Source organism: Ylistrum balloti, unplaced genomic scaffold (genome assembly GCF_031769215.1).
Source record: "Ylistrum balloti isolate Yb309-2 unplaced genomic scaffold, AGI_CSIRO_Ybal_v1 Utg370706, whole genome shotgun sequence".
Classification (NCBI taxonomy): Eukaryota; Metazoa; Mollusca; class Bivalvia; order Pectinida; family Pectinidae; genus Ylistrum; species Ylistrum balloti.
In genome coordinates, this window is record NW_026782423.1 from 229,659 (window position 1) to 256,356 (window position 26,698).

The 26,698-nt window shown below is 36.0% G+C and overlaps 1 protein-coding gene across 1 annotated transcript; it reads right to left on the minus strand.

Annotated features, from left to right (window-relative positions):
• Positions 1-287: 287 nt before the first annotated feature.
• Positions 288-25,210, minus strand: LOC132557658 (cell death abnormality protein 1-like). Its single transcript, XM_060222178.1, has 17 exons — positions 25,135-25,210; positions 24,024-24,263; positions 23,159-23,404; positions 22,085-22,183; positions 21,817-21,915; positions 18,438-18,533; positions 17,775-17,870; positions 16,943-17,038; positions 13,148-13,243; positions 12,485-12,580; positions 11,653-11,748; positions 7,864-7,959; positions 7,200-7,295; positions 4,476-4,571; positions 987-1,134; positions 838-884; positions 288-643 (listed from the first exon to the last, which is right to left on the minus strand). The coding sequence occupies exons 1-17, from the start codon at positions 25,208-25,210 to the stop codon at positions 558-560; spliced, it is 1,905 nt and encodes a 634-aa protein (XP_060078161.1). The 3' UTR covers positions 288-557.
• Positions 25,211-26,698: the final 1,488 nt, after the last annotated feature.

The window sequence follows — 26,698 nt, forward strand, 5'->3', positions numbered from 1 at the left end:
ACAGATTTACAACATCATATTAAAACAGGCCTTCATTTCTTCATACAAATCTGAACACATTTCTGTCCTCAATTTGCGTAGAAGAAAATTATGAGGTACTTGTAATGTTAGGTCAAGGTCTTTTCAGATTCGCTAAAAAGACTCTAAAAAGAACGCACAATATTTTCATAAACAATTAAATAACATAAAAGAATACATATCAGCAAAGTATCATAGCCAAAGATCATAGGCCAAGTATGCTTTTCACTCTATTAACTAAGGTAAAGCAAAGCTCAAAAGAGGGTCTATAATTATAATTTAAGTGATATAAGAAAAAAAACTAAAACAAAAAAAAGATAATAATAAAAAGAAGCGGAGTATCATCTATATATATGAAGTCTAAAAACAGGTTTTCAAATTGACACAGACACGTCACAATATTTGTATAATAGTAGAAATGATGACCACATCACATTGTGAATAGAAAATGATACCGAAATGCACAAACACGCCACCATTTATCAATTGTCACGATCGTAGCTGATTCTCTGGATGAAAAATATTGAACAAAAGCTTGGTTAGATGTCATTGTTTGGTCCCGCCAGTTCTTCATAAACATTTGGTGACTGTAGTTCCATTGTGTTGATAGTTGTATAGTTGTTATCTGTAAAACAGAAAATAAAGATAGTTATTTCACTTCTATAAACGGTAAGAGTACTTTTATCATCAATGTTAATGTAACATTTCTGTGTAAATGTTTTGTGTTTAATATACCTGGTATTTTAACTCTGATTAAACTACAAATTAATATTTATAATGAATGAAACAATCTAGTTGTTCTTGACTGCATATAAATACCTTGTGTGTTGTCATTTTCTCTGGTTGGTGTAAGTTTCATCCTCAACCTAATATAAATGGAAAAGAGATTTTTCACATTGTTTATAAAACATTGATGACTTGAGGAAAGTAGACAATGTATATTTAATGTGTTTAGAAAAGAAACTCACTTAATGTAGATTGTGGACACCGTTAATAGAACCGCTAACAGTCCAACTACAGATGAAAGGACTGGAATGGTAACAGATCCATTTGTCTTTCTTTCTGTTTCATTTTGATCAGTGCAAGTGATACTCGATGTGGCCTCAGGTTCTTGATCTGTGAAGACGATAATTGGAACATCCAATATTTTGTTGCATTGACCATTGCGTAAAAAGGACAGGAAACATTGTTATATTTAAGTAATTCCTACAGATCTAAAAAGACCGAGACGAACAAGTGTAATTCATTACAAGGCTATAACGTATCGGATTTTAGATCTGTTTTGAAAGAAACTCGTGCCTTGGAAATCTTTTGCAACATCCTTGGCGATTATAGACACTGTTGATGCACTTTTGTCGCCCAGGTTTGACGTAACCTGCACGCAAGATTTCATTAGATTCTAATAACGAACTGCATATGTATAAATATGCTATTGACATCGCCATGAAATAATGCAGTATTAAAAACGAATAATGACTTTGACTGAGTATTTCGGTAAGGGCACCTCCACATTTTGATTTTTTCCGCAGTTGTCTAGTAGTTTTCATGATTTAGGTCCTTAACATCACTGATGAATCGAGGAGGAACATTACAGTTGTAAAATTCATGATTTGGCTAAATTCTATCTACATGTAATTATAAATTTGGCTAAATTCTATCTACATGTAATTATAAATTTGTATTGGAAGGTGCTAACCTCTTGATTATTTGTACAATATCATATATACATGTCAGAATTGGAAATCAATGACAAGACTGATTCTTTGATCAGTTTGCTTCAATTGAACCTACAGATTACCTCTACGTTATACGTTAACTGTGATTTTCCTATTGTAAATTTTCCATTTTTGACAGGGAAATTTTACGGTTGATAAAATTACCTTTGGCAGACGATCAATGAGGTAAGAAGATTATTGATTATCACATTCAACAAACAAGTCAGGATGTCATTGATAGTCCCGCTCGACAAAACAGGCAGGATGTCATTGATATTCTCGATCCACAAACAAGTCAGGATGTCATTGATAGTCCCGCTCGACTAACGACTCAGGATGTCATTGATAGTTCCGCTCGACAAACACGTCAGGATGTCATGGATAGTCCCACTCAACAAACGAGTCATTATGTCATTGATAGTTCCGATAGACAAACAAAATATGATGTCATTGATAGTCCCGCTCGACTAACGACTCAGGATGTCATTGATAGTTCCGCTCGACAAACGAGTCAGGATGTCATTGATAGTCCCGCTCGACAAACGAGTCAGGATATCATTGATAGTCCCGCTCGACAAAACAGGCAGGATGTCATTGATATTCTCGATCCACAAACGAGTCAGGATGTTATTGATATTCTCGATCCACAAACGAATCATGATGTCATTGATTGTCCCGCTCGACAAACGAGTAAGGATGTCATTGATATTCTCTATCGACAAACGAGTCGACGGTTATTGATAGTTCCGCTCGACAAACAATGAGGATTTCATTGATAGTCCCGCCCAACAAAGTAGTCATGATGTCATCGATATTCCCGTACGACAAACGAGTCACGATGTCATTGATAGTCCCACTCAACAAAAGAGGCAGGATGCCATGGATAGTCCTGTTCGACAAACGACTCAGGATGTTGTTGATTAATATTACCGCTCGACAAACGAGTCAGGATGTATTGATAGTCCCGCTCGACTAACGAGTCATGATGTCAATTTTCGTCCCGCTTGACAAACGTGTCAGGATGTCATTGATAGTCCCGCTCGACAAACTAGTCGGGATGTCATTGATAGTTCCGCTCGACAAACGAGTGAGAAGGTTATTGATAGTCCCACTCGACAAACGAGTCAGGATGTCATTGAAAGTCCCGCTCGACAAATGATTTAGAATGTCATGATAATCCCGCTCGACAAACGAGTCAGAAGGTTATTGATAGTCCCACTCGACAAACGAGTCAGGATGTCATTGAAAGTCCCGCTCGACAAATGATTTAGAATGTCATGATAATCACGCTCGACAAAAGAGTCAGAAGGTTATTGATAGTCCCGCTCGACAAACGAGTCAGGATGTCATGATTATCCCGCTCGACAAATGATTTAGAATGTCATGATAGTCACGTTTGACAAACGAGTCAGAAGGTTATTGATAGTCCCGCTCGACAAACGAGTCAGGATGTCATGATTATCCCGCTCGACAAACGAACCAGGAGGTTATTGATAGTCCCGCTCGACAAACGAGTCAGGATGTCATGATTATCCCGCTCGACAAACGAGTCAGAAGGTTATTGATAGTCCCGCTCGACAAACGAGTCAGAAGGTTATTGATAGTCCCGCTCGACAAACGAGTCAGGATGTCATGATTATCCCGCTCGACAAACGAGTCAGAAGGTTATTGATAGTCCCGCTCGACAAACGAGTCAGAAGGTTATTGATAGTCCCGCTCGACAAACGAGTCAGGATGTCATGATTATCCCGCTCGACAAACGAACCAGGAGGTTATTGATAGTCCCGCTCGACAAATGATTTAGAATGTCATGATAGTCACGTTTGACAAACGAGTCAGAAGGTTATTGATAGTCCCGCTCGACAAACGAGTCAGGATGTCATGATTATCCCGCTCGACAAATGATTTAGAATGTCATGATAGTCACGTTTGACAAACGAGTCAGAAGGTTATTGATAGTCCCGCTCGACAAACGAGTCAGGATGTCATGATTATCCCGCTCGACAAACGAACCAGGAGGTTATTGATAGTCCCGCTCGACAAACGAGTCAGGATGTCATGATTATCCCGCTCGACAAACGAGTCAGAAGGTTATTGATAGTCCCGCTCGACAAACGAGTCAGAAGGTTATTGATAGTCCCGCTCGACAAACGAGTCAGGATGTCATGATTATCCCGCTCGACAAACGAGTCAGAAGGTTATTGATAGTCCCGCTCGACAAACGAGTCAGGATGTCATGATTATCCCGCTCGACAAACGAACCAGGAGGTTATTGATAGTCCCGCTCGACAAACGAGTCAGGATGTCATGATTATCCCGCTCGACAAACGAACCAGGAGGTTATTGATAGTCCCGCTAAGAAGAAGAGTTATGGATATTATTGATATTCCTACTCTTTACTCGAGTCGATGTTTTTGATACTCTCAATCGTTGAACCTGTCAGGATGTCGTTTAAATGTTATGGACAATCTCGCTCGCCAAAAAATGTATCTATATTAGTAATAATGATAGGAAACTTACTACAATGTATTTGCTGAATAACTTATTACAAAAGAAGGAAATGCAGGCTAACGTCTAGTCGTTTATGCTCTCTTTATTGAAGAAGTGTCAATCTTGCTTCAGCTACAGGCCAGGATCGCCAAACCAACTTATTTTTCGTTATGTAATAATACATTGAATAAACACTACTCTAAGGTATGTCTACCCTAGCTAAAATATTATAGAAAGTATTTACATACAAACCTTTACATGTACCGTCTGAAAGTTTACATCCACCACTACCACAGGAATCTGGACACTGCTTACCGCATATTCGTCCGTATAATCCTTCTGGACATTCTGTTTTGAACATTTTTAATGCTTTTAACGACCCTCAATAAATCGTTTGTTCACTTTACACTAATGAAATGAAATTTTATCAAAGGGCCTGTTTCCAGTAATGTTAATTCTCCATAGGAGCCTGCCCCCGTATAATTTCTTATCTAGCTCAACGACTGTTTTTTTCTTTTCCGAAAAATAATGTTACATCTTTCCGACACCCAGATTTTATAATTTCAGTGAAAATGTATTTTTATAAAGTTGTCAATGTCAGTATCAAAGACATAAGTTCGTAAATAAAAGAAGGTTATCTCGAAGTTGTAATTCGCAACGTAGTATAAATTTCTTTTGATAAATATTTCCAAAACATCGTGTTTATTCATAAAACATAAAAAAAAATATTCTCGGATGAAAATGCACTTGCAGAGACACAATTATGAAGAAAAATGCCATAAATTTGCAATTTTCTCCCTTTATATAGTTTTAGGTGCAAATTTCCATCAGAAAATCGGATAGAGCTTTACTTGTTTCATATGTGTACCAAAAATCAGCTAATTCCATGTGGTGGAACGTTCTCATATCGCCGCCTGAATGTGGTTGTAAATTGAAAGAAAAGGGGAAATGAGTAACAGCCTTGTCTGAAACCCTATTATATAGCTTATTATATACAAACTTTTATATTGAATATCAGAACGGAGATTTTCATGACAGTTTTGATGTGTAAAAAAAATAAATAAATAAAGTACTGTTTCCCCGTCTTGATCTTGATTACTTGAGAACCATTACGTGTGGAACGTATCAGATATCTCTGGCTCCTGGTTACATCGCCAAACATTTAAGTGATGACGGCGACTATGAGGTGTGGCTTTACCAGCACTCCCCAGACCTTCTCCGATGTCAAATACATTCTCGACACAAAAGCCAAACGAAATATAACGTTTGGATACGGTTCACCGTTTCACCCGATGTTGAGGCCCCAATAAAGGACTACTACTGCCAGTGCCCAGTTGGAGAGAGAACGATGGGAATGTGTGCGCACATCTCCAGTATCTTGTACTACCTTGGGTATTACAGGACGCTGAAAAACCCTCGACCATTACAACCACAGGTAAAGAAATTCCGACAAAACTTGAAATAGTTTTCCATGCGGCAACAGAGTGCATATGTCGAAAGTATGTTTGGGGCTGATATGAAAGATCCCCGTTACCATGTGACTAACCAAACTTATAAATATAGGTTTTATACAATCGCCCGTAGCTATGAACACTCCCGTAAATGCGAAAACCAACCAAAATCATAAGGAACACGTTTTCTTTGTTGTTCTGTCTATTTGTCAGCCAATGTCTTCAACCACGGGGACTTGCGAAGTAGCCATCTTGGATTTTTTTTATGAAAAAGTGTTTCTCTCACTTTTTTTCATATCTGTGTACATATTCTCAACATACCGAACAAATACTCTCGTTTTTTTTGTTAATTATCTAAAGAAAGTCGAAAATCGGCAATTCAACTAGAGGCTAATTCAACCCAACATTTGAAAATGTTCCACCACTTACATTTTGATGATTTTTCCTCTCATCAATAGCATATTACGTACTATTTAATAGGATAAAAATTGGTTTGCATCCGATGCCCATAAAAGGGTGTATTCTCTAAAATACACAGTTTTTAGTCTAAAATGTTATCATCGAAAATGGCATTTTTGAGATTGTTTCTTCCATAAAACAGCCAAATGGCGCGATGGAAACATGATTTTTTTGTCACAATCATGCCATGAATGAATGTATTCTTTACGGTGACTATCATTTGATTAGATTTTCATTAATATTTTACATAACATGCACATTTTATCAACACTTAGACAGCTTCTGAAAGGTACAACTTTGAGGAGCCATAAAAAACAATCCAAGTGACCTAAATCTTTATAGTTTTTAGATTTGTGAACAAAACGGCATGGGCAATGCACCACCAACAGGAAATTTGAATCAGAGAAGGGGCCGTTTTGGAAACCGGCCCTTTTATTGGGAAAATTGACATCGTCTTTTAGGCAGTCCTGACTACTAAACAGATATAAATTGTCCGCTTCACTCAATGCACTACCTTTTTATGCAGTTTTCTCATACGAACTGCTTACAAAAATAGTATCAAATATAATAAGTGATTTATAAACACCTGTCTGAGGTCGTTGCCACTTACTTCATCAATATCATACAAGTGGTCTCCAGAAGTTCAACTGATTCAATTGATGACCCCGTTTGGGGTCCCGTTGAAAAGCCCTCCATAATCATATGTTTAACATAATTCTTAAAAAAAATTATACTTATATGGTGGGAAACATTTTCACTTTAATGTTGAATTTGTAAGAACTTTAACAACAAACGTTTTATGTCACTTTCCTATTGCTGTCAATTAGCCTCTAAAATTAGTATGAACCCAAACAAAATCTGATGATTTGATTAGCATACTATATTGGCTGCCCTTAACTTATACTCTTCCAGAGAATGATTTTATTGAATAACTTCATCTCATTTCAACTGGGTAAAACTCTATAGATATTACTATATAATTTGTGTAAACACTTTATAACTGAATTATGTATGTTTAGCACCGAATGAACTACTGCAAACATCGGTTACATTTTACAATACAAACCTAGGCAGTTACCGCTCGTCTTGTTACATTCTCTAGTTAGGCAAGAAGATGGACATGGAAACATGCATCTGTAACCTTGGAATCCGACTTGACAATCTGTAGGTAGAAAAGAGACTTGACTTTATCTTGTAGAATTAAGATCTGCCATAATTAGTAAAAACTGTGTACCTAGAGATAAGCACTCGAGGATGTCGTATTGTATCGTTATGGAGCCATTTAAGCTGATAACTGAAACCACCGAGATATTTGACATGATTATTGAAATTACTTAACCGATAAACACGGCATTCTGGTTTTTATCACGTGAATAACAAACAACATGAAATTGAGAGAAGTCATTGTTTTAACATGTTCGAGTTTTAAATATCTTATATCATCGAATCCTTGTAAAAATAAAGTTTGTTTGATCAGAGTTAAATGACCAGTGGGTGTTTTCTCCCATTAACCATATTAGATATCTGTTTCTATAGAAGATCTACACAATAAAAAGCATTTGGAATAAAAAAGTAAAAACTTGAAACAAAAGTGCACACGAAGCATTTCTATACACAGATACATAACATGATGCTTATGTATAATTGGTTTCTATCAAATTCTATCAAAAACTACTGATTCATCAATAAACATTACACTTATTTATTTGTGAAATCTCCACGATACTAACCAAAACAATCGCCGAATGTCTTCTCACATTTTCTACTTCCACAGTTAGCCGGGCATCTATACGAACATTCCAATCCAAAGAATCCGTCTTGGCATTCTGTGATAATGAATGTAAAAGTATAACAACGAAATTTTAACATCGTACGTATTTAAGTGGTATCACGCATTAACAGCTTTTGTACAGATTGTGTGAAACTTTAGTGTCGTAAGTTACGACACATTACACAGACGCATTTGTTTCAGTATGTAAGTGATCAAGTTCTCGCGTTTCACCATGCGACCTGAGTCCGAGTATTTGAGAAGTAATGGTACCACTAGTGCGATCATGTCCGTCCATCTGTGTCGAAAAGAGTTCTGTCATATGACTTAAAGAAAGTTATGTAACAATGTGTGTAGTAGCATGTAATAAGTCTATATACAAATCAAAACAATTACTGATTCATAGTTATTTAAGAATGAAGAGCGGTACTGCCGCGAAACGTTGAAAATTGACCCAGTTGAAAACGGACCAAGAGTCCATTTTCATCGCGGTTCCGTTTTCAATGTTACACCGCCAAACAGATTCAAACAGTGCCAATTATGTTCCTATTAATAACCATCATAGTTGTAGAGCTTACGAGGGCTGATTGATAAGTTGCGAGTCTTGTATCAATGAATTTGGCAGGAATTTCCTTTTTCAGCTCTACTATTCCCTTACTATTTTAGATTGTGTTCATGTCGTAGTGATAACACTTTTAAGTTAACAAGACAGGTGACTTTTTTGACAAATAGACAAGGTCGCTGAAAAGAACTGTGATTCAAAATTTGCAGAAGAAAGGGCTAGTTCATTCAGAGATCCAAACTAATAAGGTAGCACCGCTAGGGAACAACGCCCCTTTATAAGCTACAATGAAATTTAGGATGACGCCGATCTTGGAAGGCCTATCACTGTTGCAACACCATCAATAGTCAATAAAGTCCATGATATTGTTATGGGTGACAAGCGAGATACAGATATATATATATAGTCAGTACATTGGGGATTTCACAGGAACTTGTACAATCAAATCTTACGGAAGATCTAGCCGAGGCCAAACAACAGACTAAACAATGAAAGCATCCTTGTTTACCCCCCGCCAAAAGAAGGCAAAGACTTCCATCAGCTGGAAAGGTACTTTTGGTCGAATAATCACGTCATACATGCAGTGGAAGGCTCATGGTCATGAAAAGGACTTTTTAAAAGTGGTATTGTGGCCCTGAAACATCGTTGAAACTATAGTATAGATACTGAATATTACCGCCAACTCAAACCTTTAAATATGAGGCTACAACTTTTCAATCAGCCCTCGTACACCTTATATTAATAGTCTATCAGCAGCTCTCTTTTTAGCTATACCATGTGATACCAATTATCTGCATCTCAATGTTTGCCTTTGAAACATGATGAATTCTGTTTGGATTATTTTATGCTGCGTAGATTATTGTTGTGCTGCTTTCATTGCGTCACTATCTTTCGTGCTGCTGTAAAGGGGATTGATTTGTTGAGAGTTGTGTCCCTTTGCGCGGACAGAGTATTTATGTATCCGTATACCCTAGTGTTCAAACTGTGTGTTTACAATTGTATTTTATGTGTCAAGAATGTGTGGCATATGTAGTTTGAGAGTATTTGTGTTTATCAAACTCAATATTCCTGCAATACTTTTAGTTTGTTATATATTTTACCTGTGTGCTTACTTTTTTTTTGTCGAAATACAAGTTGTAAAGAGTTTTTGTATCATTTGTTGACTACATACAACATAAGGTAAAGATTACAGTATATTAAATATTTTTATGGTATGTATTGTAACATATAACTTGTATCTTTTCAGTCCTTATTTTGGAAGAAAGGGGAAGGTGTTGATCAAACCCTTTCTACATTTACATCTTGGCAACTGTTTACTTTTTTAAATATTGGATTATTCAAAACCTTACCAAAACACCGGGTTCCAGACAAACCGTCTACTATGTCAGTCTCGTATATCTATGAGCTTGCCAAATATTTGTTTACATCACAAAAATATCCATGTCTCGGCTTTTATTGTTCTTGTACTAATGTAAACGATGATTATAATTCCTTGCTACCACCGTCATATATATCTGAATTTAAATAGGTTTCATTAATGCCAGTACAGTGTGATGGTATTCCAAATCAAAATGACATAAGAATGACGACTTTGTGATGAAAAGTGCTGCGTTAATAAGTTCCTACAGACGCTTAACTAATCTCGTTAACCAACAGCCACTAATCTAGTTACAAGACAAACAAATACCTGTAGTCATTGTGCTCTGAAGTTTTATATTCTACATTTCTAATATACAATAAAGAAAAGTTCCAATTCTTGGGACAGGTTACAAAGACCTTGCAAAGTCCTTCAATTTTACATTTGGATCTAGATAAATCGTATATACCGAGCAGCATTGGATATCAAGGACACGACAAACTCTTCCACATCAGCCGCTTATCTCGATCTTTTCTCAGAACGAAACCAACATACTAAACTTTATGATAGGTGTATGATTTCAATTTCCATTTTTGGATTGCAATATCCTTCATATATGGTCGTCATAATGATCTCATTGAACGATTTTCTATTTTTTTTTTTGCGATATGAAGCTGGACGTGTTTGATGATCATTTGTTTGCCTGCTTGCTCCGTTGTTGTATACCTTAATCTCATTTGAGATTATAACATTACTTGGCCATGATTTACATGATAGGTGTCGTCGATGAAACAGGAGATGCTTACTCTTCCGGAACACCTTATCATAATCTCCATGTATATTTTCAGGAGTCTCCATGTATATCTTTCTCTTCTTTTTGTATTTTGTTAGTTTGAGTTTGGAACGTGATTAATTTCACACATCGGTATTTTCTTGTTGCTTTTGATGGAAAATGTATATATGATATTATCTGACTTCATTACTTATTACATGATAGGATTTGTGAACACTCGTTATATTGTTGGATCAACTTCTACACTACGTAAAACTACATAAATATTTCACCATACAAAGTAGTCATGATGTCATCGATATTCCCGTACGACAAACGAGTCACGATGTCATTGATAGTCCCACTCAACAAAAGAGGCAGGATGCCATGGATAGTCCCGTTCGACAAACGACTCAGGATGTTGTTGATAGTCCCGCTCGACAAACGACTCAGGATGTCATTGGTCGTCCCGTTGAACAAACGAGTCATGATGTAATTAATATTACCGCTCGACAAACGAGTCAGGATATATTGATAGTCCCGCTCGACTAACGAGTCATGATGTCAATTTTCGTCCCGCTTGACAAACGTGTCAGGATGTCATTGATAGTCCCGCTCGACAAACTAGTCGGGATGTCATTGATAGTTCCGCTCGACAAACAAATCAGAAGGTGATTGATAGTCACGTTCGACAAACCAGTCAGAATGTTATTGATAATTCCGCTCAGAAGAAGAGCAGTGGATACAATTGATATTACCACTCTATAAACGAGTCGTTGTTTTTGATACTCTCAATCGTTGAACGAGTCAGGATGTCGTTTATATTACAAACTCGCTCACCAAGGAATGTATCTAGTATAATAGTAATATTGGAAATGCAGGCTAACGTCTAGTCGTTTATGCTCTCTTTCTTGAAGAAGTGTCAATCTTGCTTAATCTACAGGCAAGAGTGATCGCCAAACCAACGTCTTTTCCGTTATGTAATAATACATTGAATAAACACTACTCTAAGGTATGTCTACCTTAGCTAAAATATTATAGAAAGTATTTCCATACAAACCTTTACATGTACCGTCTGAAAGTTTACATCCACCACTACCACAGGAATCTGGACACTGCTTACCGCATCCTTGTCCGTAGAATCCTTCTGGACATTCTGTTTTGAACATTTTTAACGCTTTTATCGACCCTCAATAAATCGTTTCAACCATCTTTGTTGTTGTTAAATGTTCACTTTACACTTATGAAATGAAATTTTATCAAATATTATTGGGAAAATTGACATCGTCTTTTAGGCATTCCTGACTACTAAACAGATATAAATTGTCCTCTTCACTCAATGCACTACCTTTTTATGCAGTTTTCTCATACGAACTGCTTACAAAATTAGTATCAAATATGATAAGTGATTTATATACACCTGTCTGAAATCGTTGCCACCTACTTCATCAATTTCACAAAAATGGTCTCGCAGAAGTTAAATTGATTCAATTGATGACCCCATTTGAAAAAGCCCTCCATAATCCTATAATTCTTAAAAAAATTATACTTATTTGGTGGGAAACTACAAACCAGCATTTTCACTTTAATGTGGAATTTGTAAGAACTTTAACAATAAACGTTTTATTTCACTTTCCTATTGCTGTCAATTAGCCCCTAAAATTAGTATGAACCCGAACAAAATCTGATGATTTGATTAGCATACTATATTGGCTGACCTTAACTTATACTCTTCCAGAGAATGACTTTATTGAATAACTTCATCTCATTTCAACTGGGTAAAACTCTATAGATATTACTATATAATTTGTGTAAACACTTTATAACTGAATTATGTATGTTTAGCACCGAATGAACTACTGCAAACATCGGTTACATTTTACAATACAAACCTAGGCAGTTACCGCTCGTCTTGTTACATTCTCTAGTTAGGCAAGAAGATGGACATGGATCAATGCATCTGTCACCATGGAATCCGACTTGACAATCTGTGGGTAGAAAAGAGACTTGACTTTATCTTGTAGAATTAAGATCTGCCATAATTAGTAAAAACTGTGTACCTAGAGATAAGCACTCGAGGATGTCGTATTGTATCGTTATGGAGTCATTTAAGCTGATAACTGAAACCACCGAGATATTTGACATGATTATTGAAATTACTTAACAAATAAACACGGCATTCTGGTTTTATCACGTGAATATCAGACAACACGAAATTGAGAGAAGTCATTGTTTTAACATGTTCGAGTTTTAAATATCTTATATCATCGAATCCTTGTAAAAATAAAGTTTGTTTGATCAGAATTAAATGACCAGTGGGTGTTTTCTCCCATTAACCATATTAGATATCTGTTTCTATAGAAGATCTACACAATAAAAAGCATTTGGAATAAAAAAGTAAAAACTTGAAACAAAAGTGCACACGAAGCATTTCTATACACAGATACATAACATGATGCTTATGTATAATTGGTTTCTATCAAATTCTATCAAAAACTACTGATTCATCAATAAACATTACACTTATTTATTTGTGAAATCTCCACGATACTAACCAAAACAAACGCCGAATGTCTTCTCACATTTTCTACTTCCACAGTTAGCCGGGCATCTATACGAACATTCCAATCCAAAGAATCCGTCTTGGCATTCTGTGATAATGAATGTAAAAGTATAACAACGAACTTTTAACATCGTACGTATTTAAGTGGTATCACGCATTAACAGCTTTTGTACAGATTGTGTGAAACTTTAGTGTCGTAAGTTACGACACATTACACAGACGCATTTGTTTCAGTATGTAAGTGATCAAGTTCTCGCGTTTCACCATGCGACCTGAGTCCGAGTATTTGAGAAGTAATGGTACCACTAGTGCGATCATGTCCGTCCATCTGTGTCGAAAAGAGTTCTGTCATATGACTTAAAGAAAGTTATGTAACAATGTGTGTAGTAGCATGTAATAAGTCTATATACAAATCAAAACAATTACTGATTCATAGTTATTTAAGAATGAAGAGCGGTACTGCCGCGAAACGTTGAAAATTGACCCAGTTGAAAACGGACCAAGAGTCCATTTTCATCGCGGTTCCGTTTTCAATGTTACACCGCCAAACAGATTCAAACAGTGCCAATTATGTTCCTATTAATAACCATCATAGTTGTAGAGCTTACGAGGGCTGATTGATAAGTTGCGAGTCTTGTATCAATGAATTTGGCAGGAATTTCCTTTTTCAGCTCTACTATTCCCTTACTATTTTAGATTGTGTTCATGTCGTAGTGATAACACTTTTAAGTTAACAAGACAGGTGACTTTTTTGACAAATAGACAAGGTCGCTGAAAAGAACTGTGATTCAAAATTTGCAGAAGAAAGGGCTAGTTCATTCAGAGATCCAAACTAATAAGGTAGCACCGCTAGGGAACAACGCCCCTTTATAAGCTACAATGAAATTTAGGATGACGCCGATCTTGGAAGGCCTATCACTGTTGCAACACCATCAATAGTCAATAAAGTCCATGATATTGTTATGGGTGACAAGCGAGATACAGATATATATATATAGTCAGTACATTGGGGATTTCACAGGAACTTGTACAATCAAATCTTACGGAAGATCTAGCCGAGGCCAAACAACAGACTAAACAATGAAAGCATCCTTGTTTACCCCCCGCCAAAAGAAGGCAAAGACTTCCATCAGCTGGAAAGGTACTTTTGGTCGAATAATCACGTCATACATGCAGTGGAAGGCTCATGGTCATGAAAAGGACTTTTTAAAAGTGGTATTGTGGCCCTGAAACATCGTTGAAACTATAGTATAGATACTGAATATTACCGCCAACTCAAACCTTTAAATATGAGGCTACAACTTTTCAATCAGCCCTCGTACACCTTATATTAATAGTCTATCAGCAGCTCTCTTTTTAGCTATACCATGTGATACCAATTATCTGCATCTCAATGTTTGCCTTTGAAACATGATGAATTCTGTTTGGATTATTTTATGCTGCGTAGATTATTGTTGTGCTGCTTTCATTGCGTCACTATCTTTCGTGCTGCTGTAAAGGGGATTGATTTGTTGAGAGTTGTGTCCCTTTGCGCGGACAGAGTATTTATGTATCCGTATACCCTAGTGTTCAAACTGTGTGTTTACAATTGTATTTTATGTGTCAAGAATGTGTGGCATATGTAGTTTGAGAGTATTTGTGTTTATCAAACTCAATATTCCTGCAATACTTTTAGTTTGTTATATATTTTACCTGTGTGCTTACTTTTTTTTTGTCGAAATACAAGTTGTAAAGAGTTTTTGTATCATTTGTTGACTACATACAACATAAGGTAAAGATTACAGTATATTAAATATTTTTATGGTATGTATTGTAACATATAACTTGTATCTTTTCAGTCCTTATTTTGGAAGAAAGGGGAAGGTGTTGATCAAACCCTTTCTACATTTACATCTTGGCAACTGTTTACTTTTTTAAATATTGGATTATTCAAAACCTTACCAAAACACCGGGTTCCAGACAAACCGTCTACTATGTCAGTCTCGTATATCTATGAGCTTGCCAAATATTTGTTTACATCACAAAAATATCCATGTCTCGGCTTTTATTGTTCTTGTACTAATGTAAACGATGATTATAATTCCTTGCTACCACCGTCATATATATCTGAATTTAAATAGGTTTCATTAATGCCAGTACAGTGTGATGGTATTCCAAATCAAAATGACATAAGAATGACGACTTTGTGATGAAAAGTGCTGCGTTAATAAGTTCCTACAGACGCTTAACTAATCTCGTTAACCAACAGCCACTAATCTAGTTACAAGACAAACAAATACCTGTAGTCATTGTGCTCTGAAGTTTTATATTCTACATTTCTAATATACAATAAAGAAAAGTTCCAATTCTTGGGACAGGTTACAAAGACCTTGCAAAGTCCTTCAATTTTACATTTGGATCTAGATAAATCGTATATACCGAGCAGCATTGGATATCAAGGACACGACAAACTCTTCCACATCAGCCGCTTATCTCGATCTTTTCTCAGAACGAAACCAACATACTAAACTTTATGATAGGTGTATGATTTCAATTTCCATTTTTGGATTGCAATATCCTTCATATATGGTCGTCATAATGATCTCATTGAACGATTTTCTATTTTTTTTTTTTTTTTTGCGATATGAAGCTGGACGTGTTTGATGATCATTTGTTTGCCTGCTTGCTCCGTTGTTGTATACCTTAATCTCATTTGAGATTATAACATTACTTGGCCATGATTTACATGATAGGTGTCGTCGATGAAACAGGAGATGCTTACTCTTCCGGAACACCTTATCATAATCTCCATGTATATTTTCAGGAGTCTCCATGTATATCTTTCTCTTCTTTTTGTATTTTGTTAGTTTGAGTTTGGAACGTGATTAATTTCACACATCGGTATTTTCTTGTTGCTTTTGATGGAAAATGTATATATGATATTATCTGACTTCATTACTTATTACATGATAGGATTTGTGAACACTCGTTATATTGTTGGATCAACTTCTACACTACGTAAAACTACATAAATATTTCACCATACAAAGTAGTCATGATGTCATCGATATTCCCGTACGACAAACGAGTCACGATGTCATTGATAGTCCCACTCAACAAAAGAGGCAGGATGCCATGGATAGTCCCGTTCGACAAACGACTCAGGATGTTGTTGATAGTCCCGCTCGACAAACGACTCAGGATGTCATTGGTCGTCCCGTTGAACAAACGAGTCATGATGTAATTAATATTACCGCTCGACAAACGAGTCAGGATATATTGATAGTCCCGCTCGACTAACGAGTCATGATGTCAATTTTCGTCCCGCTTGACAAACGTGTCAGGATGTCATTGATAGTCCCGCTCGACAAACTAGTCGGGATGTCATTGATAGTTCCGCTCGACAAACAAATCAGAAGGTGATTGATAGTCACGTTCGACAAACCAGTCAGAATGTTATTGATAATTCCGCTCAGAAGAAGAGCAGTGGATACAATTGATATTACCACTCTATAAACGAGTCGTTGTTTTTGATACTCTCAATCGTTGAACGAGTCAGGATGTCGTTTATATTACAAACTCGCTCACCAAGGAATGTATCTAGTATAATAGTAATATTGGAAATGCAGGCTAACGTCTAGTCGTTTATGCTCTCTTTCTTGAAGAAGTGTCAATCTTGCTTAATCTACAGGCAAGAGTGATCGCCAAACCAACGTCTTTTCCGTTATGTAATAATACATTGAATAAACACTACTCTAAGGTATGTCTACCTTAGCTAAAATATTATAGAAAGTATTTCCATACAAACCTTTACATGTACCGTCTGAAAGTTTACATCCACCACTACCACAGGAATCTGGACACTGCTTACCGCATCCTTGTCCGTAGAATCCTTCTGGACATTCTGTTTTGAACATTTTTAACGCTTTTATCGACCCTCAATAAATCGTTTCAACCATCTTTGTTGTTGTTAAATGTTCACTTTACACTTATGAAATGAAATTTTATCAAATATTATTGGGAAAATTGACATCGTCTTTTAGGCATTCCTGACTACTAAACAGATATAAATTGTCCTCTTCACTCAATGCACTACCTTTTTATGCAGTTTTCTCATACGAACTGCTTACAAAATTAGTATCAAATATGATAAGTGATTTATATACACCTGTCTGAAATCGTTGCCACCTACTTCATCAATTTCACAAAAATGGTCTCGCAGAAGTTAAATTGATTCAATTGATGACCCCATTTGAAAAAGCCCTCCATAATCCTATAATTCTTAAAAAAATTATACTTATTTGGTGGGAAACTACAAACCAGCATTTTCACTTTAATGTGGAATTTGTAAGAACTTTAACAATAAACGTTTTATTTCACTTTCCTATTGCTGTCAATTAGCCCCTAAAATTAGTATGAACCCGAACAAAATCTGATGATTTGATTAGCATACTATATTGGCTGACCTTAACTTATACTCTTCCAGAGAATGACTTTATTGAATAACTTCATCTCATTTCAACTGGGTAAAACTCTATAGATATTACTATATAATTTGTGTAAACACTTTATAACTGAATTATGTATGTTTAGCACCGAATGAACTACTGCAAACATCGGTTACATTTTACAATACAAACCTAGGCAGTTACCGCTCGTCTTGTTACATTCTCTAGTTAGGCAAGAAGATGGACATGGATCAATGCATCTGTCACCATGGAATCCGACTTGACAATCTGTGGGTAGAAAAGAGACTTGACTTTATCTTGTAGAATTAAGATCTGCCATAATTAGTAAAAACTGTGTACCTAGAGATAAGCACTCGAGGATGTCGTATTGTATCGTTATGGAGTCATTTAAGCTGATAACTGAAACCACCGAGATATTTGACATGATTATTGAAATTACTTAACAAATAAACACGGCATTCTGGTTTTATCACGTGAATATCAGACAACACGAAATTGAGAGAAGTCATTGTTTTAACATGTTCGAGTTTTAAATATCTTATATCATCGAATCCTTGTAAAAATAAAGTTTGTTTGATCAGAATTAAATGACCAGTGGGTGTTTTCTCCCATTAACCATATTAGATATCTGTTTCTATAGAAGATCTACACAATAAAAAGCATTTGGAATAAAAAAGTAAAAACTTGAAACAAAAGTGCACACGAAGCATTTCTATACACAGATACATAACATGATGCTTATGTATAATTGGTTTCTATCAAATTCTATCAAAAACTACTGATTCATCAATAAACATTACACTTATTTATTTGTGAAATCTCCACGATACTAACCAAAACAAACGCCGAATGTCTTCTCACATTTTCTACTTCCACAGTTAGCCGGGCATCTATACGAACATTCCAATCCAAAGAATCCGTCTTGGCATTCTGTGATAATGAATGTAAAAGTATAACAACGAACTTTTAACATCGTACGTATTTAAGTGGTATCACGCATTAACAGCTTTTGTACAGATTGTGTGAAACTTTAGTGTCGTAAGTTACGACACATTACACAGACGCATTTGTTTCAGTATGTAAGTGATCAAGTTCTCGCGTTTCACCATGCGACCTGAGTCCGAGTATTTGAGAAGTAATGGTACCACTAGTGCGATCATGTCCGTCCATCTGTGTCGAAAAGAGTTCTGTCATATGACTTAAAGAAAGTTATGTAACAATGTGTGTAGTAGCATGTAATAAGTCTATATACAAATCAAAACAATTACTGATTCATAGTTATTTAAGAATGAAGAGCGGTACTGCCGCGAAACGTTGAAAATTGACCCAGTTGAAAACGGACCAAGAGTCCATTTTCATCGCGGTTCCGTTTTCAATGTTACACCGCCAAACAGATTCAAACAGTGCCAATTATGTTCCTATTAATAACCATCATAGTTGTAGAGCTTACGAGGGCTGATTGATAAGTTGCGAGTCTTGTATCAATGAATTTGGCAGGAATTTCCTTTTTCAGCTCTACTATTCCCTTACTATTTTAGATTGTGTTCATGTCGTAGTGATAACACTTTTAAGTTAACAAGACAGGTGACTTTTTTGACAAATAGACAAGGTCGCTGAAAAGAACTGTGATTCAAAATTTGCAGAAGAAAGGGCTAGTTCATTCAGAGATCCAAACTAATAAGGTAGCACCGCTAGGGAACAACGCCCCTTTATAAGCTACAATGAAATTTAGGATGACGCCGATCTTGGAAGGCCTATCACTGTTGCAACACCATCAATAGTCAATAAAGTCCATGATATTGTTATGGGTGACAAGCGAGATACAGATATATATATATATAGTCAGTACATTGGGGATTTCACAGGAACTTGTACAATCAAATCTTACGGAAGATCTAGCCGAGGCCAAACAACAGACTAAACAATGAAAGCATCCTTGTTTACCCCCCGCCAAAAGAAGGCAAAGACTTCCATCAGCTGGAAAAGTACTTTTGGTCGAATAATCACGTCATACATGCAGTGGAAGGCTCATGGTCATGAAAAGGACTTTTTAAAAGTGGTATTGTGGCCCTGAAACATCGTTGAAACTATAGTATAGATACTGAATATTACCGCCAACTCAAACCTTTAAATATGAGGCTACAACTTTTCAATCAGCCCTCGTACACCTTATATTAATAGTCTATCAGCAGCTCTCTTTTTAGCTATACCATGTGATACCAATTATCTGCATCTCAATGTTTGCCTTTGAAACATGATGAATTCTGTTTGGATTATTTTATGCTGCGTAGATTATTGTTGTGCTGCTTTCATTGCGTCACTATCTTTCGTGCTGCTGTAAAGGGGATTGATTTGTTGAGAGTTGTGTCCCTTTGCGCGGACAGAGTATTTATGTATCCGTATACCCTAGTGTTCAAACTGTGTGTTTACAATTGTATTTTATGTGTCAAGAATGTGTGGCATATGTAGTTTGAGAGTATTTGTGTTTATCAAACTCAATATTCCTGCAATACTTTTAGTTTGTTATATATTTTACCTGTGTGCTTACTTTTTTTTTGTCGAAATACAAGTTGTAAAGAGTTTTTGTATCATTTGTTGACTACATACAACATAAGGTAAAGATTACAGTATATTAAATATTTTTATGGTATGTATTGTAACATATAACTTGTATCTTTTCAGTCCTTATTTTGGAAGAAAGGGGAAGGTGTTGATCAAACCCTTTCTACATTTACATCTTGGCAACTGTTTACTTTTTTAAATATTGGATTATTCAAAACCTTACCAAAACACCGGGTTCCAGACAAACCGTCTACTATGTCAGTCTCGTATATCTATGAGCTTGCCAAATATTTGTTTACATCACAAAAATATCCATGTCTCGGCTTTTATTGTTCTTGTACTAATGTAAACGATGATTATAATTCCTTGCTACCACCGTCATATATATCTGAATTTAAATAGGTTTCATTAATACCAGTACAGTGTGATGGTATTCCAAATCAAAATGACATAAGAATGACGACTTTGTGATGAAAAGTGCTGCGTTAATAAGTTCCTACAGACGCTTAACTAATCTCGTTAACCAACAGCCACTAATCTAGTTACAAGACAAACAAATACCTGTAGTCATTGTGCTCTGAAGTTTTATATTCTATATTTCTAATATACAATAAAGAAAAGTTCCAATTCTTGGGACAGGTTACAAAGACCTTGCAAAGTCCTTCAATTTTACATTTGGATCTAAATAAATCGTATATACCGAGCAGCATTGGATATCAAGGACACGACAAACTCTTCCACATCAGCCGCTTATCTCGATCTTTTCTCAGAACGAAACCAACATACTAAACTTTATGATAGGTGTATGATTTCAATTTCCATTTTTGGATTGCAATATCTTTCATATATGGTCGTCATAATGATCTCATTGAACGATTTTCTATTTTTTTTTTTTTTTTTTGCGATATGAAGCTGGACGTGTTTGATGATCATTTGTTTGCCTGCTTGCTCCGTTGTTGTATACCTTAATCTCATTTGAGATTATAACATTACTTGGCCATGATTTACATGATAGGTGTCGTCGATGAAACAGAAGATGCTTACTCTTCCGGAACACCTTATCATAATCTCCATGTATATTTTCAGGAGTCTCCATGTATATCTTTCTCTTTTTTTGTATTTTGTTAGTTTGAGTTTGGAACGTGATTAATTTCACACATCGGTATTTTCTTGTTGCTTTTGATGGAAAATGTATATATGATATTATCTGACTTCATTACTTATTACATGATAGGATTTGTGAACACTCGTTATATTGTTGGATCAACTTCTACACTACGTAAAACTACATGAATATTTCACCATACTTACTTAAACAATTACTATTGGACTTCTCACATTTACGACTCCAACAGCTAGCGGGACACTCAGATAAGCAAATAAATAACGAATGGATTTATGTGTTCTGAGATACATTTATAATAAATATTGTAATGACGGAACCGTTTTAGATGTCTAACATCCTTATTTAACTGCACATATAATTCTATTTCATACGAAGAAATATCAACTGTCAAAAACCAAAGCATCAGCTTGATAAATGATTTATGATGTCCTCTATGTAACTAAACGAAATAAAGATAAGGTCATTGCCTGTTTTTGTTATAGACATGAAAAGCCTCCTACTATAGAGAACTTATCACAACTTTACCATTACAACCTCCAGCACGGTCACATTGACCAGCACACCTTTCTGGACAAGGTAGGCAGTTTTCTTCCAAATGGTTGGTAAATGTGTTGTCATCACAGTCTTGTTTGTAGTCATCAAATAGAAATAAGAAAAAAGAAATGGTAAAAAGACACGGTAAATTACTTTCTGTTTCAAAGTTTTGTTAAAATTATTCTCATAGTAAGAGAACTGTAACATTTGATATGAAAATTGGTGAACGGTTTACTTATGTTATGTTTTCTAAACTTACATAAACAATTTCCCGAACTTGGGTGACAGACACCACCTGGACAATTTGGGGAGCAGTTGTGGTTACAGTTTCTGTTTCCGTATTTCCCGCTTTCACATCCTGTCAGAGAGATGATGCAGACGTTAATACCAGGTCAGACAAATAGAACACTGTGTTCATGTTAGCATGGTGTGACATCGAAATTCGTCCGTTTCTAAGTGAAAATCCTCTTACATTTTTTATAATATATGTATGTGTGTTGATAGAATGTAGGTTATTATACCACATGTATCAATCTCAATTATTTGCTCCTACAATTGGTTTGATTTACATTGTTTAGTGTCCTATCAACCGTCACGGCATTCAAGGACAGTATAACGAATGAAAAAAGGCACACAGTTTTCAAATTTAAAGACTGCTTTGCGCGCATTTTCGCGCAGTTTTTCTTTCCTAAAAACATAAATCGCACTGCTTCTGTTTTGATAAAGTTATTAGCTCCAACAATAGTTTTGGTCAGTTACTTGGAATACAAGTCATAAAACAAACATTTTAAAATCCCATTCACAATATATATACTCCAAGTACCAGTGTTAAAAAAGACACAGATTTGTGGGCAGAAGAACTTGAACTTCCTACACGTGGTTGTATAAGTAATTACATTTGCAATTCTGTCCATGAATTCGGTATCTTATTAGTCAGCAGTCTGTGAATAAACTGGCACTGGTATTCTTATGAAATAGCATACATGGATATATATTTCAATTGCACTTTGTATTCCGTACAGGGAAGTGTTTACCTTTGCTGAAATGGGAGCTTCGTTTTTTACCCTATACCTAGACTAACTGAAGAGCGTTTATTGATGCCCTGATTTTATCATTCTGTGTCCACTTTTACTGAGATAAAAGTGAGGAGCCGAGATTCGTTCAATTCGTCCATAATTGAAGCCATGGACTTTATAGTGTCGCCATGATCGATTTTAGAAGTATGTGCTCGTGACATTCCATCATCCTGACAGGTGGTCTCGAGTTGGGGAGAGAAGTTCTTTATATACCTTCATTTTTTTCAATAAGTTGATAACTTAAAACGAATACTTACCGTACACTTCAACTTCACATAGTTCTAAGAAAGCGAACGAACTGTACCAGTTTTGTCTTTTTGGCTGGTTTCTGGTGTTGTATATTGTAACATACTGCGCGGTTCCGTTGCATTCTTCATGGGTGACAATACTTTGAATTTGGTTTACATTTTCCGATTTGTCCTGGAAACATCGATCTTCTCTGTTTCTCTCTGTAGTGTTTGAAAGGTATATCTCGTATCCAGCGAATCTGTTTCTCCATCCCGCTATATAAGTGTATGGAAAATATTATTATGTAAAGACGTTCTAGCAAAAACGAAGGTTTTATTTATTTGATTTTATTTTGTTAAACAATACTCTATGTTTCACTCATCTGCGAGAAGTACATGAGTGTCCCTATTATATACTCTATATTGCTATGATCAGTAAGAGAGAGAATACTATCCATCAGAGAAAAAGCAGAATATTAACCTTACAATGACTATCCTTTGTTATTTCATCATCTCCTACTGTATACATTACAGTAACTATTGACTATACCTTAGAGAGTTCGATTTTTATCAAAACTAGATATATACGTATATGTATGAAAATGTTTTGTAAACCGGATTCCGGTTTTTAAAAATAAGCGTGCGTCTAAATTCTATGATAGACTGTTTGTAGGTAGCAAAATATTTTCTACTGTTAAAGACATATGCATCACAAGGTTAATTCTATCGATAGAAATGTTATGAACCTACCATTTGCAAAAAGGTAGAAAACCCGTTTCACAACCACATTGTGTATTGATAGATCTCTTAACACACTTGATATAATAGATATAGTATATAGTATAGTTGACGTTAAATAATATCTAATCTCCTGTATAATAATAACTTGTCCTACCCCAGACAGATCCCTCGTCTCTGTAATATATTTGGACTTTTTCTACGGTGACTTGTCTCTGTAGGTCTACTCTCCACCACGCCTCCTCCTGTTCAACAGCCTGGTGCGTACATGAATTGCCTGAAAACGTTTGCCTTTTGTTTCCATCCACGCCATTTTCAGATGTGTGGACGATTCTGTTCTCAATTGGTAGAGTGTAATTGCTGCGTTGAGACGTTGGTCTTTTAAAAGAGACAATTTCTGAAACAAATGTAAATTGCGGGCTATTTAGTGAATAATTCTTCTGTCATCAAAAGTCAATACAATAACGTTTAACGGAACAATTCCGAGTAACTTGCGGAGAATGTATAACTTACCCGACAGTTCTACTTCCCCTAAAACACTGAAGAAGAAACAGAGTAGCGTGCGGAGATTGTATAACTTACCCGACAGTTCTACTACCCTTAAAACACTGAAGAAGATACAGAGAAGCGTGCCGAGAATGTATAACTTACTCGACAATTCTACTTCCCCTAAAACACTGAAGAAGATACAGAGTAACTTGCGGAGAATGTATAACTTACTCGACAATTCTACTTCCCCTAAAACACTGAAGAAGATACAGAGTAACTTGCGGAGAATGTATAACTTACTCGACAATTCTACTTCCCCTAAAACACTGAAGAAGATACAGAGTAGCGTGCGGAGAATGTATAACTCGACAGTTCTACTTCCCCTAAAACACTGAAGAAGATACAGAGGAGCGTGCCGAGAATGTATAACTTACTCGACAGTTCTACTTCCCCTAAAACACTGAAGAAGATACAGAGAAGCGTGCCGAGAATGTATAACTTACTCGACAATTCTACTTCCCCTAAAACACTGAAGAAGATACAGAGTAGCGTGCGGAGAATGTATAACTTACTCGACAGTTCTACTACCCCTAAAACACTGAAGAAGATACAGAGAAGCGTGCCGAGAATGTATAACTTACTCGACAATTCTACTTCCCCTAAAACACTGAAGAAGATACAGAGTAGCGTGCGGAGAATGTATAACTTACTCGACAGTTCTACTACCCCTTAAACACCGAAAAAGATACAGAGTAGCATGCCGAGAATGTGTTACTTACCCGACAGTTCTACTACCCCTAAAACACTGAAGAAGATACAGAGTAGCGTGCGGAGAATGCACGGAGGTTCAGCCATGGTTAAGTCTAGTGCTGTTAACTCATCACGTCCTTACAAACAGCTAATAAAAATTCGACAGGAAACACACATTAAATTGTACACTATAAACAGAGACCTAAGTTAATGACGGAGTATATACGTCTCTGATATAAGTAAGTAGATGAAAATATAGGAAATCCCCAATGAATCAATATTGAAATTTTCAAATTTATATATATGTACATCCGCAGAAACGTCAACATTTCAAGTTAACTTGAAATTTGTGGAAAAACGTTCACTGAAAAAGGCCATGAAAATGTGCCATATACAGATCATATTACTAATCAAAATCTGTAAATCATCGTTATTCTGAATATGCCATGATGGATACTAATCTATCATGACAAAATATTGTTTAACCTTATTAATCATCCAGTTACTTTAAACTGTAACAAATGACTTTTATAGACATTTACAGCTCCGAAATCAAAATCAAACATTTGAAACACAACGACGTTTCGTTGTTCCAATAATCATTATACGTGAACGATGATAATCATTATAGCGCGCGAAAAGATATGACGTTATGAATGAAGACCTCTCGTGTAACATTATCTTATCACACGCGTTTGAAAATGCCCCTTTGAAATAAAGTCCATTTGAAATATGGTCCTTATGCCAATCAAACTTCAGGTTATCTTTGACGGATTCTCGATAGAATAAACGTTGGAAATTTGTATTTAGCACATGAAGTATAAACATTTGTGAAACATCTAAGAAGAAATTGTTGGTTCTGGGGCCGTGTTATCAGAAAGACTGGATCAATTGTTGGATGATGGAAGCTTTATGACAGGCAAACTGATATTTTTCGTTATTTTTCTGTCTGTAAACATTGGAAGGGGGAAAAAATGGAAACTTTATGTTAATGAAGAAAGACTGAAAATAAAAAGATAGCTTTTTTTATTTTGTTTATGTTATCTTTGAATAACTGATGAGTCCTCGGGGAAGATTCGTGTCCACTAATGTAGAACTGTTTTCGTCTATCGTGGTGTTTTCTGCACTTCGTGTTCACTAATGTAGAACGGTTTTCGTCTATCGTGGTGTTTTCTGCACTTCCTGTTCCCTAATGTAGAACTCTTTTGTCTATCGTGGTGTTTTCTGCACTTCGTGTTCACTAATGTAGAACTGTTCTCGTCTATCGTGGTGTTTTCTGCTCTTTGTTTCGTTAACGAAGGACTAATTAATAGTGTGTGAATTTTGAAGAAGTCCAGGGAACTTTTGACCAATCTTCAACATCCTCTTCTAAAAAGCATTTCTTGTATAGTAACATTTAATTTTCCCATCCTGACACCACCATACCCTATTCTAAATCGAAGGAACGCCTTTGTTCCATTTTTATGAGAGCTCTCTTCTCAAATAAAGGTGAACGACGGTGGATGTGACCTATACTGAAGCGTTTTTCGTAAGAAAAATGTGTCCAAATCAAAGAAGAAATATTCGGAAGACGAAACCCTCAAAATGTTCGAG